The sequence below is a fragment of the Hyperolius riggenbachi genome, chromosome 12 (assembly GCF_040937935.1).
Source record: "Hyperolius riggenbachi isolate aHypRig1 chromosome 12, aHypRig1.pri, whole genome shotgun sequence".
In the NCBI taxonomy this organism is placed as follows: domain Eukaryota; kingdom Metazoa; phylum Chordata; class Amphibia; order Anura; family Hyperoliidae; genus Hyperolius; species Hyperolius riggenbachi.
In genome coordinates this window covers 139,072,156-139,087,107 of record NC_090657.1, presented here as the reverse complement: position 1 = coordinate 139,087,107, position 14,952 = coordinate 139,072,156, and the positions used below count along the sequence as shown (strand labels likewise).

Here is a 14,952-nt window from a genome sequence, read left to right as displayed (position 1 = left end):
AAGTCGCGATCTGATGACATCATCGCGCCGGAGTTGTGAGTAATGTCCGGGATTTAATCAGTCTGATGATACTGATGATGGGAACGGGCAGAGATCCAGAGCTGAAGGGCCATAGCGCCGGAGAGGAGGAGGGAGACCCCGCTGATCGGGTATCACCGGTGGGTAGTGATGTGGATCCTTTAACTTGAGCGGAGCTGTCACTGTGTCACCTAGACTGTTGTGGCAGACATACCTGTGTCCCTAGAAGGTCTGACCCTGTGTCACATGGGCTGTACTGGCAAGGCTTACCTGTGTCGCATGTACTGCACTGGCAGGGCTGACCCTGTGTCACCTGGACTGCACTGGCAGAGCTGACCCTGTGTCACCTGGACTGCTCTGGCAGGGCTGATCCTGTGTCACCTGGACAGCGCTGGCAGGACTGACCCTGTGTCACCTGGACTGCACTGCCAGGGCTACCGCTGTGTCACCTGGACTGCACTGGCAGGGCTGCCCCTGTGTCACCTGGACTGCCATGGCAAATCTGACCCTGTGTCACCTGGACTGCAGTGGCAGGGCTGGCCCTGTGTCACCTGGACTGCACTGGCAGAGCTGACCCTGTGTCCCCTGGACAGCACTGGCAGGACTGACCCTGTGTCCCCTGGACAGCACTGGCAGGACTGACCCTGTGTCCCCTGGACAGCACTGGCAGGACTGACCCTGTGTCACCTGGACTGCACTGGCAGGACTGACCCTGTGTCACCTGGACTGCACTGGCAGGACTGACCCTGTGTCACCTGGACTGCACTGGCAGGACTGGGAAGCGGTAAATAAGGGCGCAGGCAGCTAGTGGACAAAAAGGGCGCCGCCATTCACTCTCATAATAAATAACGTTTAATGGGCGCCGAGCAGGAAAAAAGGGCGCCGGAGATAAATAACGTTTACAAACGGCGCACGGAGATTTTTAATGATTTATAACTGTGCTTGTGGTGATTTACGTTTATAAAATGCACCCATGCCGAATAACGTTTATAAAAATACTAAACATATTTATCTAATTTAACTAATTAAAACATTATTTAAAGTTTTATCCCTTACTGTTTGTAAAACATTATTATTCACAAAATAAAGCGATCAGTATGTAACGTAAATTTCAATATATTTTTTGCAGCCACAATTAGTAAAACATTATTATCCACATAATAAAGGGGGGTCTTAGGTTTAGGCACCACCAGGGGGGTCTTAGGTTTAGGCACCACCAGGGGGGTCTTAGGTTTAGGCACCACCAGGGGGGTCTTAGGTTTAGGCACCACCAGGGGGGTCTAGGGGTTAGGGATAGGTACAGGGAGGGTTCTGTGTGAGAGTAGGCTTAGGTATAGTTTTAGTAAAATTTTTAGTAATACTTACTAATGTTTTACAACACTTATTACGAATGTAGTTATATTTATATCATCGTTATAAACAAGATTTTATTATAAGAACAAACCATAAATGAAGGATATTCACAATAATATACAATTATAACAATTAAACATATATTATTGTTTTTTTAATAAACGTAATTATAAGTTTAACTTTTGAAACAGGGAAGATTAACGTTTTCACAATTGCCGATTTCATAAACATTTAATGATTTATAATTTTGTAAAACATTATTTGTAAACGAAATATAGCACACTATTTTTATAAACGCTATTAATGATTAATTATTAATTAGCGTTTACACCCCGCGCCCTTTTTGTCCGGGCGCACATACGCGCAGGTCTGACCCTGTGTCACCTGGACTGCCATGGCAAATCTGACCCTGTGTCACCTGGACTGCACTGGCAGGGCTGGCCCTGTGTCACCTGGACTGCACTGGCAGGGCTGACCCTGTGTCACCTGGACTGCACTGGCAGGGCTGACCCTGTGTCACCTGGACTGCACTGGCAGGGCTGACCCTGTGTCACCTGGACTGCACTGGCAGGGCTGACCCTGTGTCACCTGCACTGCACTGGCAGGGCTGACCCTGTCACCTGCACTGCACTGGCAGGGCTGACCCTGTGTCACCTGCACTGCACTGGCAGGGCTGACCCTGTGTCACCTGCACTGCACTGGCAGGGCTGACCCTGTGTCACCTGCACTGCACTGGCAGGGCTGACCCTGTGTCACCTGCACTGCACTGGCAGGGCTGACCCTGTGTCACCTGCACTGCACTGGCAGGGCTGACCCTGTGTCACCTGCACTGCACTGGCAGGGCTGACCCTGTGTCACCTGCACTGCACTGGCAGGGCTGACCCTGTGTCACCTGCACTGCACTGGCAGGGCTGACCCTGTGTCACCTGCACTGCACTGGCAGGGCTGACCCTGTGTCACCTGCACTGCACTGGCAGGGCTGACCCTGTGTCACCTGCACTGCACTGGCAGGGCTGACCCTGTGTCACCTGCACTGCACTGGCAGGGCTGACCCTGTGTCACCTGCACTGCACTGGCAGGGCTGACCCTGTGTCACACGGGCAGCACTAGCAAAGCTGACCCTGTGTCACCTGCACTGCACTGGCAGGGCTGACCCTGTGTCACCTGCACTGCACTGGCAGGGCTGACCCTGTGTCACACGGGCAGCACTAGCAAAGCTGACCCTGTGTCACATGGACTGCACTGGCAGGGCTTACTCTGTGTCACATAGGCCACACTGGCAGTGCTGACATTGTGTCACCTGAGTTGCACTGGCAGAGCTGTCAATTTGTTATCTGGACTGCACTGGCAGAGCTGTGCCACCTGGGCATTGTATTGTGCAGGATTGACTTTCACAGCTGCCCCTATGTCACCTGGCGTGACCTAGCAGAGGAGATTGCCTTATATCATTTAATCTGCACTGTGGAGAAGTTCCTGTGTCTCTAATGGCAAATCTATCCTTCTGTAACTTGGGCTATACTCAGTAGAAGACTCCCACTCTATCTACAAACGCACTGGAAAAAGACAGTGCAGGATTGAGGGTCACCAGACCTAATATGTAGATACTTTCCGAAAGGGTGACCACAACATGTACAACGTTCTGAAAGCCTTTATTACATTTTCTAGAAACTGTACAAACAGCTGACATGTTTTGAACCATGCAGTTCATATCATACAGGTCACTGCACACAAAGTCAGTTTATAGGTCAAGCCCTACCCAGAACTAACCCCCAAGAGTAGAAAATTACTTTGGTTATGAAGGGTAATTGGGACAGAGTAAAAAGCCCCATTTGATAGGAAATAATGTAAACTATCAGTTTCAAACCCCCCCAAAAAGGGGCAAACAAACTGACATGCAGATATCTAGAGCACTTAAGATAATAAAAAAGGTTTGAATACCGGCTGCATGTGCAAATGATATGATGATTCGCTGTGTAGTGTGTACACATGCCAGCTCTATCTACATGTTGTTTATGTCTAGGTCTACCATTGTTTCTCTTCAACGACTTCCATCTGACCTGTGTACAAACTTACCAACACAACCTGTGTATGAATCAACTTCCACTATGTCCTGATATTATCCAGGAGATAGCTGCAGTGGTCACCAACCAACATCAAGTGATTCTGCTTTATAACTATTAGTTTATTCTTAATAATTTTTCGTTTCATAGTGTTGTTATCTCTGCTAATTTTAAATTAAAAAAATCTGAAGAGGTTTCAAAAAAATAATTATGCTCTTATAAAGCAATTCAAGTGTCTTTTGTCACTTTCTGCACCTTTCTTACCTTTAATGGCTCATTTATCAGGCACAGACAGGGATTGCCTGATGCTGGATTTGTGTGCATGCCAGTTACTTGAAAATCAAGCCAATGGTCTAAAAATAACACTAAATAAATGCAGAGCGGTACTCATTGGAAACAACTTACAAATCCTCCGGTTGCTGTTCTTATTCACTTGTGCAGCCTCCGACTGCTTTCCTGCATCTCCTATGCATGGCTTCGATGGGTCAAGTTACACATCTGGGAGCCATACAAAGACACAGCAAAGCAGCTGGAAGTTACAGGAGTGAGGTGGTACCAGCACCCGAAGGATTTGTAAGTCGTTTACGCTGTGGACTGCTGTGCAAACCCCCATTTTTGCAGTGCAGCAGAATTGGTTCCATATCCCCAATTCTTTCCAGACTAGATGGAATCATAACATAGGTGCATCAAATGCATGTGTTACTGAGGATCTCAGCACAGATTTTGTTTGCATTAATTTGTCCTTTAGATTACTGTACCATTTTTATTTGTGCACGTTTTATGTTTTCATTGGATTTTGAATGCATTTTCCATATTCACTGAATATTGAGTATTACTTCCTCAGAGCCCATGGAACATCATGATTAAACATCGCCAGGTCCAGCGAAGAGGACGTCGGGCTCATGTATCTGTTAGGTAGGAGAATGAGTTGTATAAAGTGTGTGTATACTCTTTTATAGTTTAGGTGAGCAGTGTTCTCCCCAGAATTATTTTCCAGCCGAGTGGCATGAAATAGTAGCCGGGTGGCATGAAAAAGCAGCCGGGTGGGTAGAGATGAAAATGCAGGGCAACTCTGCTTACAGCATAGGAGGTGGTGAGGAGGTGAGCCAATGACAGCCGGGTGGTCACCAAATCTAGCCGGGTGGAGCACCCGGCTAAAAGATCCTGGGGAGAACACTGGGTGAGAAACTTAAATGCATTGCTTTTGCATCGGTTTTAGGTAGTGGAGGTAAGGTGTATACAGTGGGTTGCAAAAGTATTCGGACCCCTTGAAGTTTTCCACATTTTGCCATATTACTGCCACAAACATGAATCAATTTTATTGGAATTCCACATGACAGACCAACACAAAGTGGTGTACACATGAGAAGTGGAACGAAAATCATACATGATTCCAGACATTTTTTTTTACAAATAACTGCAAAGTGGTGTGTGCATAATTATTTGGCCCCCTTTGATCTGAGTGCTGTCAGTTGCCTATAGACATTGCCTGATGAGTGCTAATGACTAAATAGAGTGCACCTGTGTGTAATCTAATGTCAGTACAAACACAGCTGCTCTGTGAGGGCCTCAGAGGTTGTCTAAGAGAATATTGGGAGCAACAACACCGTGAAGTCCAAAGAACACACAAGACAGGTCAGGGATCAAGTTATTGAGACATTTAAAGCAGGCTTAGGCTACAAAAAGATTTCCAAAGCCTTGAACATCCCACGGAGCACTGTTCAAGCGATCATTCAGAAATGGAAGGAGTGAGGACTTCCGGTTCCGGCGCCGAGCGGGATGCAAGCTTGAGTGCGGAGCTCCGTCTTACCCGTCTTCTACAAAGCCTCCCCTCATCTTAGTGAGATGGAACGGACTTCCCAGGTGTGCTGGACTCATGGCAGAACCGGAGACAAGTACCATGGACCGGTACGTCACAAGATCGGTGAAGAAGCGCCAGCCTTGCACACAGAAATCTAACACAAAGGCCCCACCCAAGATGTCGGGTGGAGAATCTGAAGCGGAGATCTCAGATACGGAGGTGAGCCTTCAAACTGGGGCAACAATTGACTATACAGCGCTAGCTCAAGAAGTAGTTAACCTACTGAAACCTCAATTAACAGATATGCTGCAGGAAGCTTTAGGCCAGCAAATGAATGTATTAAGAGAGGAGATTGTTAGCCATGGCGCACGTATCACAACTCTTGAGGACAGAGTCAGCAAGTGGGAAGACAAACATGAGGAGACCCATACTTTAGCACAAACTGCCTGCAACAAGCAAATTATCTTTTTTGATAATTTTCGACTGCACCGACTGGTCGGTCCTCGTCCCTCCAAACGGCAACCTGGACGAATGGGCAGATAACGTCACCTCTTACATCAGTTTCTGCGAGGAGACGTGCATCCCCTCCAAAACCTACAAGGTGTTCCCAAACAATAAACCTTGGTTTAACAACAAGCTGCGCCTGCTTCGGCGAGCAAAGGAAGAGGCCCACAGGTCTGGCACCCCAGAGGAGTTCAAGAAAGCCAGGAACTCCCTAAACAGGTAAGTGAGAGCTGCCAAAAGGTCCTATTCTGACAAACTGAGATTGAGCCTCTGCTCAAACAACTCGCGGGAGGTCTGGAAAGGCCTCAAAGCGGCCACCAACTACAAATCCCCTCCCCAACGCGTGACCCCCAGCCTCGAGCTGGCTGAAGCCTTAAATAGGTTCTACTGCAGGTTTGAGGAAAGACAACCAGTCTCTGCCTCAGCCCACAGTGCTCTGGCCCCACCCCACAACACTGCCTCTGCCCCCCCAGTCCCACTATTGGCTAATGGGGCCCCCTCCGTCCCTCTAACGGTAGATGAGGGAGTGGTCCAGAAGCTTCTGAGTAAACTGAACCATAGAAAAGCTCCAGGCCCGGACGGCGTGACAACTCAGTGCCTAAAAACCTGTGCTGCCCAGCTGGCCCCTATCCTCTCAACCCTGCTCTCACAATCCCTGAAAGAATGCAAAGTCCCCTCATGCTTGAAGAAGTCTACCATAATCCCTGTTCCGAAGAAAGCAGGTGCTGCTGACCTCAATGACTTCAGACCCATTGCCCTAACCTCAAACATCATGAAGCTCTTTGAAAGGCTGGTCCTGTCACACGTGAAAGCTTCCACAGCTGTCCAAACTGACCCTCTCCAGTTTGCCTACAGAACCAACAGGTCAGTAGATGATGCTATCAACATCAGCCTGGAGCACATCCTGTCCCACCTGGACAAACCGGACTCTTACGCCAGAATCCTCCTCCTCGACTTCAGCTCCGCTTTCAATACCATCAGCCCAAACATCCTTTATGACAAGCTGATCCAACTCTACCTGCACCCCTCCATCTGCACATGGCTGAAAGACTTCCTCTCCAACAGAACCCAAGTGGTGAAGCTTGACTCCCTTTTCTCACGTGAGCAAACCACAAACACAGGTGCCCCCCAAGGCTGTGTCCTCTCCCCGATTTTGTTCTCCCTATATACAAACTCCTGCACATCACAGTCTGATTCAGTCAAAGTGATTAAATTCGCTGACGATACCACCATCATAGGCCTCATGGACAAGAGTGGCGAACAAGCCTACCACCAGGAGATAGAAAGGATCTGCAACTGGTGCAAGGCCAACAAGCTTGTCCTCAATGCAGCTAAAACTGTTGAACTAACCATTGATTTTAGGAAGAAAAAACCTGTCCTCCCACCGGTGCTCATTGAGGGCTCTGAGGTCTCCAGGGTCCCCAGCGCTCGCCTCCTAGGCACCACCATCTCTAGTGATCTAAGGTGGGACGGCAACTCCTCCAGACTGCAAAAAAAGGCCCAACAACGGCTGTACTTTCTGCGCCAGCTAAAAAAGTTCGGCATGTCCCGCGCCCTTCTGACCCGTTTCTACTCCTCCACCATCGAGTCGGTACTCTGCTCCTCCATCATTGTTTGGTACCCCGGGGCTTCCACCAGGGACAAACACAAACTACAGAGAGTTATCAAATCTGCAGAGAGGATCATCGGCACCTCCCTGCCACCCCTAGAGCTCCTGCACCACTCCAGGCTGCTGTCCAGAGCAACCAGGATTGCAAAAGATCACTCCCACCCTGGCAATCGCTACCTCAATCTTCTCCCACTGGGGCGCCGCCTCAGATCTATCTCCACCAAGACCTCCAGACACAGGGACTCTTTCTTCCTCCAAGCTGTCCAGGCCCTCAACTCAGCGTCCCTCTTCGCCATCCCTGTGACACGCTAACTGCTACCGGGGCTGCGTCACATATTGCATAGTGGATGCTGTAAAACTGCTTGTTTTGGGCATTCGCCCAGTGTATTTTGTACTGTATTTTTGTACTCCTAAAATCCTGTAGTCTATGTGTAATTATATGTATGCTGTCAATCATAGTTATGTTCCTGTCCAGGAAGGTTTGCTGCTCTGTAGTGCCAACAACAATTCCTTGTACGATCCTGTACTTGGCGAATAAAATCTATTCTGATTCTGATAAGCTGGACGACCTCGAGAACAGGTCACGGAGGAACAATGTGAGGGTGATAGGAGTCCCGGAATCGGTGAAACCAGGTGACCTGATGGAACTAATGTTCTAAAACTATTCTGAATGCTTTGGGAATCACCGAGACTTTTAAAGTGGAAAGAGCGCACCGTATTGGACCACCGAAAGCTGCAGGTAAACCTTCGAGGCCAGTTATTGCCAGGTATCTCGACTATTCTGAAAAAGTCCTCATTATGAAGGCGTACAGGGTACACAAAGGACTGGAGGTCGACAATAAAAAACTGCTGCTTTTTGCGGACTACTCCGTTGAAGTAAATAGGGCAAGGAAAGCCTTTAATCCTATTTGCCAAGCTCTGGTTAAGCAGAATGTGAAATTTGCGCTAGTATATCCTGCTGTTTTACATGTGTACTACGCAGAAGGAAAAACTTTCACTTTCAACTTTCCGTCTGAGGCCAAGAAACTCATGCGAGACCTAGCTGCAGGCAAGTCTCCGGAACATAGTCAATCCTCTAAACGAGCAAGAAGCATTGAGGAGCCTTCTACTCCAAATAAAGAAGCTGGGAAAGGTTCTAGCCAGGACTCAGCAGATTGGGAACTTTAAATCTTTATTTTTCATAATTATTTACAGTTACCTACAATATCGTATTGAAGGGGAGGGATCGTCTTCACAAGATACCCAAGCTTAATGCGTATAACACGGGGGTAAGATGAAGAGTATACGCACTGATCCCCAGTTGAGCGCTCACATACGTGAGCTGTGTGAACTTGGAATCTTGATACATGTTATAAGTCCAAGTTGAATGTTTTTTTTGTATTATACTTGGAATAATCTTAATAATTATATGTCAAAAAGGGCAATATGTTATTAATACCCATTCGGAAAAAAGGAAGTTACTTGAGGGATTTGAGGTTTATGGGAAGGAAAATGAAGAACAAGAAATAAATGAGAGTGAGTTCTGGTGCTCCAGAGCTAAGTGCGCTCTCTTGTTATATAGTTTTTAAGTTAGTAAATGTGTTGTCAATATTAAAATGTAGTGTAGAGATTTTGCCCTGCCGTGTTTCCCGTCACCCATGGATAGCTCCGGGAATCCCTGATGAACCCAACATAATCTTTGCTGGCAGAGTGCGGCTGGGACACCTGCTAGCCTCAATGTGTTTAATATGGTCTTATAAAATCAAATTCCTACTGTATAGCTAACATAAGATCTGAATATAATCACGTGGAACATTAACCAGCTGAGCGGTCTGGACGAGCTCAGCTCGTCCAACACCGCCAGCGGCTGCCGCTCAGGCCCTGCTGGGCCGATTTTAACGAAATAAAAAGCAGCACACGCAGCCGGCACTTTGCCAGCCGCGTGTGCTGCCTGATCGCCGCCGCTCTGCGGCGATTCGCCGCGAGCAGCGGCGAAAGAGGGCCCCCCTAGCCGCCTGAGCCCAGCGTAGCCGGAACAAAAAGTTCCGGCCAGCGCTAAGGGCTGGATCGGAGGCGGCTGACGTCAGGACGTCGGCTGACGTCGATGACGTCACTCCGCTCGTCGCTATGGCGACGATATAAGCGAAACAAGGAAGGCCGCTCATTGCGGCCTTCCTTGTTTATTCTGGGCGCCGGAGGCGATCGGAAGATCGCCTCCGGAGCGCCCTCTAGTGGGCTTTCATGCAGCCAACTTTCAGTTGGCTGCATGAAATAGTTTTTTTTTTATTTAAAAAAAACCCTCCCGCAGCCACCCTGGCGATTTAATCAGAACGCCAGGGTGGTTAAAGGACTACGTACGCCACAAAAACGTACACAAGTCTTAAATCACTTGCATAAAATGAAGGCAGATATAGTCGTTTTACAGGAAACGCACCTGAGACAGCATGAATTTAAATTTATAGCCAAGATGTGGGTTGGTCAGATTATTGGGGCTCTCTCTGTGGGTCGCAAGGCAGGAGTTATGTTAATTAAAAAAATTTTCCCAGGGAAATTAGTTAGACAAGATTTTGACCCAAAAGATGGCCGTTGGGTTCGAGCAGATTTTGAAATTAATGCTCAACATGTAACTTTGTGGGGCATTTATGCTCCAAATTCAGATAATGCTAGATTTTATAATAATCTGACTCATATGTTATCGCAAGCTCCATCATATGCCAAACAGTTAGTGCTAGGCGACTTCAATGCAGTGCCGTCACCAAAAGAAGATAGGAAACTCAAACATAAATCTATACATACAGGTCTGGCAAATGATGTAGCTTTATGTAATTTTTTTGATAAACACAGGTTTGATAGACAGTTGGAGGCATCTCCACCCTCTGGAAATAGACTTTACATATTTTTCTAAAGTACATCTGTCCCACTCAAGGATAGATTTAGCGCTGGCAACCCATAACTTGATAACAGCGGTGGGAACTGCAGATATTAAAGCGATGGTCCTTTCAGACCACGCACCACTAAAATTAACATTACATTTATGTCCATACAAAACTCAAAGAGAGTGGAGATTCCCAACATATCTTTACAGGGACAAACATTTTGCTGCAGATCTGCAAATGTGGTGGCGAGAGTTTTAAGAACATAATGCCTTGCATAAAAATAGGCCTGTCTTGTTCTGGGAGACTGCTAAGGCAGTCTTTAGAGGGCATATCATAGCTTATGCGGCCTCCCAGAGAAAGATAGCTTTAAAATGCTATATTGAAGCTACAACTAAAGTGAGAAAAGCATATATTGAATTCAAGGATAATTCCTCAGAGGAAAATCAAAAAAATTGGACATCAGCTAAACAAACTTGTGATTTATGGCTAGAGAGATATGATATGACCTTCCGGTCGTTTCGAGCGGCAAAATGCTATAAGGGGGGAAACAAATCTGGGAAGATGCTGGCCAATCTGGTCTTTACCAAAAATAAGGTCTCATATATTACTAATATTAAAGACAAAAAAGGAACAATTCACACAAATCCAAAGGAGGTAGCTAACATTTTTAGGGAATATTATGAAAATTTATATACATCCAAAACTAGAAACCGAAGCGACCAAGATACATTTTTAGAGTCGGTACAATTAACGAAATTGACAGAGGATGAGAGAGATTATTTAAATGCTAAAATCTCAATAGGTGAAGTAGCAGAAGTCATAAAGCATTCCTCTTTAGGTAAAGCACCGGGCCCTGATGGCCTCTTATCTGAATTTTTTCGCCTTTTAAGAGGTGATATAAAAGAGGACTTGACTTCTCTATATAATCATATCATAAGGAAAGGTGAGTTCCCGGCCACAGCAAATGAGGCTTTTATTAAATTAATACCAAAAGAGGGAAAGGATCCTCAAGACTCAGCCTCATATAGACCTATATCACTGCTGAACCAAGATTTTAAATTTCTTTTAAAGATTCTAGCAGGCAGATTGGCCTTAATCCTCCCACGTTTGATACATGGCTCCCAGGTGGGATTTGTCTCGGGTAGGAGCGCAGTAATAAACATCCGACGTACACTAGCTATGATGGAACACTGCCCCTTGGGGAACCCGGCGGGGGGATCGGAGGCCTTCTTGGCGTTAGACGCCGAGAAGGCCTTTGATAGCATTGAGTGGTCTTGGTTGGGAATGGTATTGAAGTCTATGGGTTTTGAGGGAAAATTCATGTCATATATAAAATTGATGTACTCGAATCCTTCTGCAAGAGTATCGTTGTTGGGGGCAACGAGTGACGAGCTGAGATTGGGCAGAGGCACGCGACAGGGGTGTCCATTATCACCTTTGCTATTCAATATAGCGATAGAACCACTGTCGCGGTCCTTCTACCAACACGATGTCTTTCAAGGTATACAGGTGGGCACAAGACATGTCAAATCGGCTCTATTTGCAGATGACATGTTGTACCTATCTAATCCGCAGAGGGACTTGGGCAAGATAATTTATCACATAAATAGGTTTGGGGACTGTTCTGGATTGTCCATAAATTACCACAAAAGTGAAGTCATGTTTTTAAAGGAAGTAGGTCCTACACCTTGGTTAGATAAACTTAAAATCAAATCAGCTCGGACTCAATTAACATATCTGGGAATTAAAGTACCAAAACATATTAGTCAACTATATGGCCTTAATATTTCACCAGTTATAGACAAAATTCTAAAACAACTTGAGGGGTGGGCTAAACTACCGCTCTCTTTAATGGGCAGAATACATCTTATAAAAATGGTAAGCTTCGCTAGGCCTCTGTACCCTATGCAGACCCTGCCACTTTTGATTAAACATAAGCATTTAAAAGTATTGGAATCGGCTTTTGTCAAATCTATATGGGCAGGAAAGAAACCTAGAGTAGCATTAGGTAAGTTGAAATATCAGATAGAATGGGCTTAAACTTTCCAGACAAGACATTAGGAGCTATAATTTGTCATCTATATTTAGACACATACGAGATTGGTTGGGAAACACTCAATATTATACTCCCACTCCATTGGATAAAGAGTTAATTTCTCCATTTTCATTACCTGGAATTTTACATACTAGACTACGGTTATTACCCAAACACATAAGATCTAATGTCTTGTTTAGAGATACGATAATAACCTGGAGAGAAGTAAGAAAGAAATTTGCATTACCTGGTTTGCTTTCTGGTAGACTCCCACTAAGAACAACTCCAGACTTCACACCTGGCAGCATGCATGGGGCATATAGTACATGGGAAAAGCTTGAGATAACTGTATTAGGAGATCTGCTCCGAGAGGATGGAACCCTTATGTCATTTAATGAAGCCGTTAGCAACAAAAACATTCCTAAGGATCACCAATTTTATTATTCCCAGGTCCAAAATTATATGAGGAATATACTAGGAGGTAGACTGTCAATTAGTACTAATGACGCTTTTGAGCAATTACTATTACACCTAAAAAACAAACAGTCTTTCTCGATTATACTCCCTAATAATGAGAAGTTAGAACAGTGAAACCATCCTATGGGAGGCATGCTCAGAAATGGTCAGCACTAATTAACATAACGGAAGAAGAATTCGACAATGCGACAAGAGATGGGTGGATATCAGGCAGGAAGTGTATAGTGAATGAAGATTGGAGGGAAATGTATTTTAAGCATGTCCACAGAGCATATATACCCATAAAAGGACCCTATAAACATGACTCGGTGATGTCTCCTTCTAAGTGCCCCAAATGTCTAGATATGTCTCCTGACTTAAACCATATGATGTGGTTATGTCCATCTGTCCAACTGTTTTGGGATCAAGTGTTGGCTTTCGCGAGCTCCGTAACTGCTCTCGAGAGGAAAAAAGACCCTTTATTATGTATATTTCATAGTTTCTCTTTACTTGAAACAGATAAAGTGCTGTCACTAACTAAATTTGAGCATTTTTTGTTATTAGCAGCTAAGAAAGCAGTGCTAAAACGGTGGCTAGAAGAAAAACCTCCGTCCCTCCTATTGCTTCAAAACATCTTGAATCATCTTATCCACATAGAAAGACTAAATTTAGATACATTTTCATACAAATCTATACAGAAATTTTTCAAAATATGGAGGAAATATGTTGAAAAAGTCTTTAACAGAGAGCAAATTATTGATCTAATGAAGCCATTGGAAGGAACGGAATGGTATTTAAAACAGAAAATTGGGGGATATCTGGGTTCCCTGGAGATTTAAGGGTGAAGGAGGGAAATGGGTGGCGGGCACACGGCACAATAGGGCAGGTAGGATATTAGGTTGTTAGTGTTAAAAAACAATGCTTCTTTATTTTGAATGCATCAATACACAAATTCTTTTTTCATAACATATGAGATAGATATTGGTGAAAAATTACCATAGAAACAACCACTATTATATCATTGATACAAATATTTTTGAATATGGTCAACAGGTTGAAAAAGACAATATACACAAGATTATGATGTAATTCAGATGTTTATTGAAGAAAAATGTACATGATTGATTAATGTAAGAAGCAGCGACAAAATAAAGACAGTTGTAATTTCTCTCTTTATTATATATCTGTCATGTATGTATGTATAATCTTCAATTAAATTTGTTTAAAGAGTAACTGTTAGCCCCAAAAATCAAATTTAAATCTCTATTGCAATGTTTTAATTACTTTGTAAGGGAGCCAAAAAGGCAATGCAGAAGTTAAAAAGCAATCTAATTTTTTTACTTTGTAGCCTTTTCCCCAAGCTCCTAAGGAGGATGCAAAGCCGCATAACAGATACTGCAGAGCATGCCCATGTCTGCCCTCTCCCCCCTCTCCCCCCCAGGACCAGGTGCCGATGTCTGCCCGACCCCCTCTCCCCTCCAGGTCCAGGTGCCGATGTCTGTCCGCCCCCTTCCCCCCCCCAAGAGCCGATGTCTGTCCGACCCCCCCAGGACCAGGTGCCGATATCTTCTCACCCCAACAGCTGACACGGAGAGAGAGCGGGAGCGGAGTACATCTACACACTTCCAGCGCCACCACCGCAGAGCAGCTGCCGCCGAGTCACATGTGAGAGAATCACGAGCAGGAGAGAGATGCACGGCGGCGGCTGCTCTGCGGTGGTGGCGCTGGAAGTGTGTAGATGTACTCCGCTCCCGCTCTCTCTCCGTGTCAGCTGTTGGGGTGAGAAGATATCGGCACCTGGTCCTGGGGGGTCGGACAGACATCGGCTCTTGGGGGGGGCGCGGACAGACATCGGCACATGGACCTGGGGGGGGGAGAGGGGGTCGGGCAGACATCGGCACCTGGTCCTGGGGGGGGGGGGAGAGGGGGGTCGGGCAGACATGGGCATGCTCTGCATGCTCTGCAGTATCTGTTATACGGCTTTGCGTCCTCCTTAGGAGCTTGGGGAAAAGGCTACACAGTAAAAAAAATTAGATTGCACTTTAACTTCTGCATTGCCTTTTTGGCTCCCTTACAAAGTAATTAAAACATTGCAATAGAGATTTAAATTTGATTTTTGGGGCTAACAGTTACTCTTTAAAAAAAAAAAGAAATGGAAGGAGTATGGCACAACTGTACACCTACCAAGACAAGGCCATCCACCTAAACTCACAGGCCGAACAAGGAGAGTGCTGATCAGAAATGCAGTCAAGAGGCCCATG

The 14,952-nt window shown here is 45.6% G+C and overlaps 1 protein-coding gene across 1 annotated transcript in view; it reads left to right on the top strand.

Annotated features, from left to right (window-relative positions):
• The first annotated feature begins 11 nt into the window (after window positions 1-11).
• Window positions 12-14,952, top strand: part of DNTTIP1 (deoxynucleotidyltransferase terminal interacting protein 1) — a 75,453-nt gene continuing 60,512 nt past the window's right edge. The window contains exons 1-2 of the mRNA XM_068263502.1: window positions 12-158; window positions 4,276-4,346. Coding sequence (XP_068119603.1) covers window positions 66-158; window positions 4,276-4,346 — 164 coding nt within the window. The 5' untranslated portion in view covers window positions 12-65. The remainder of the gene's footprint in view (window positions 159-4,275; window positions 4,347-14,952) is intronic.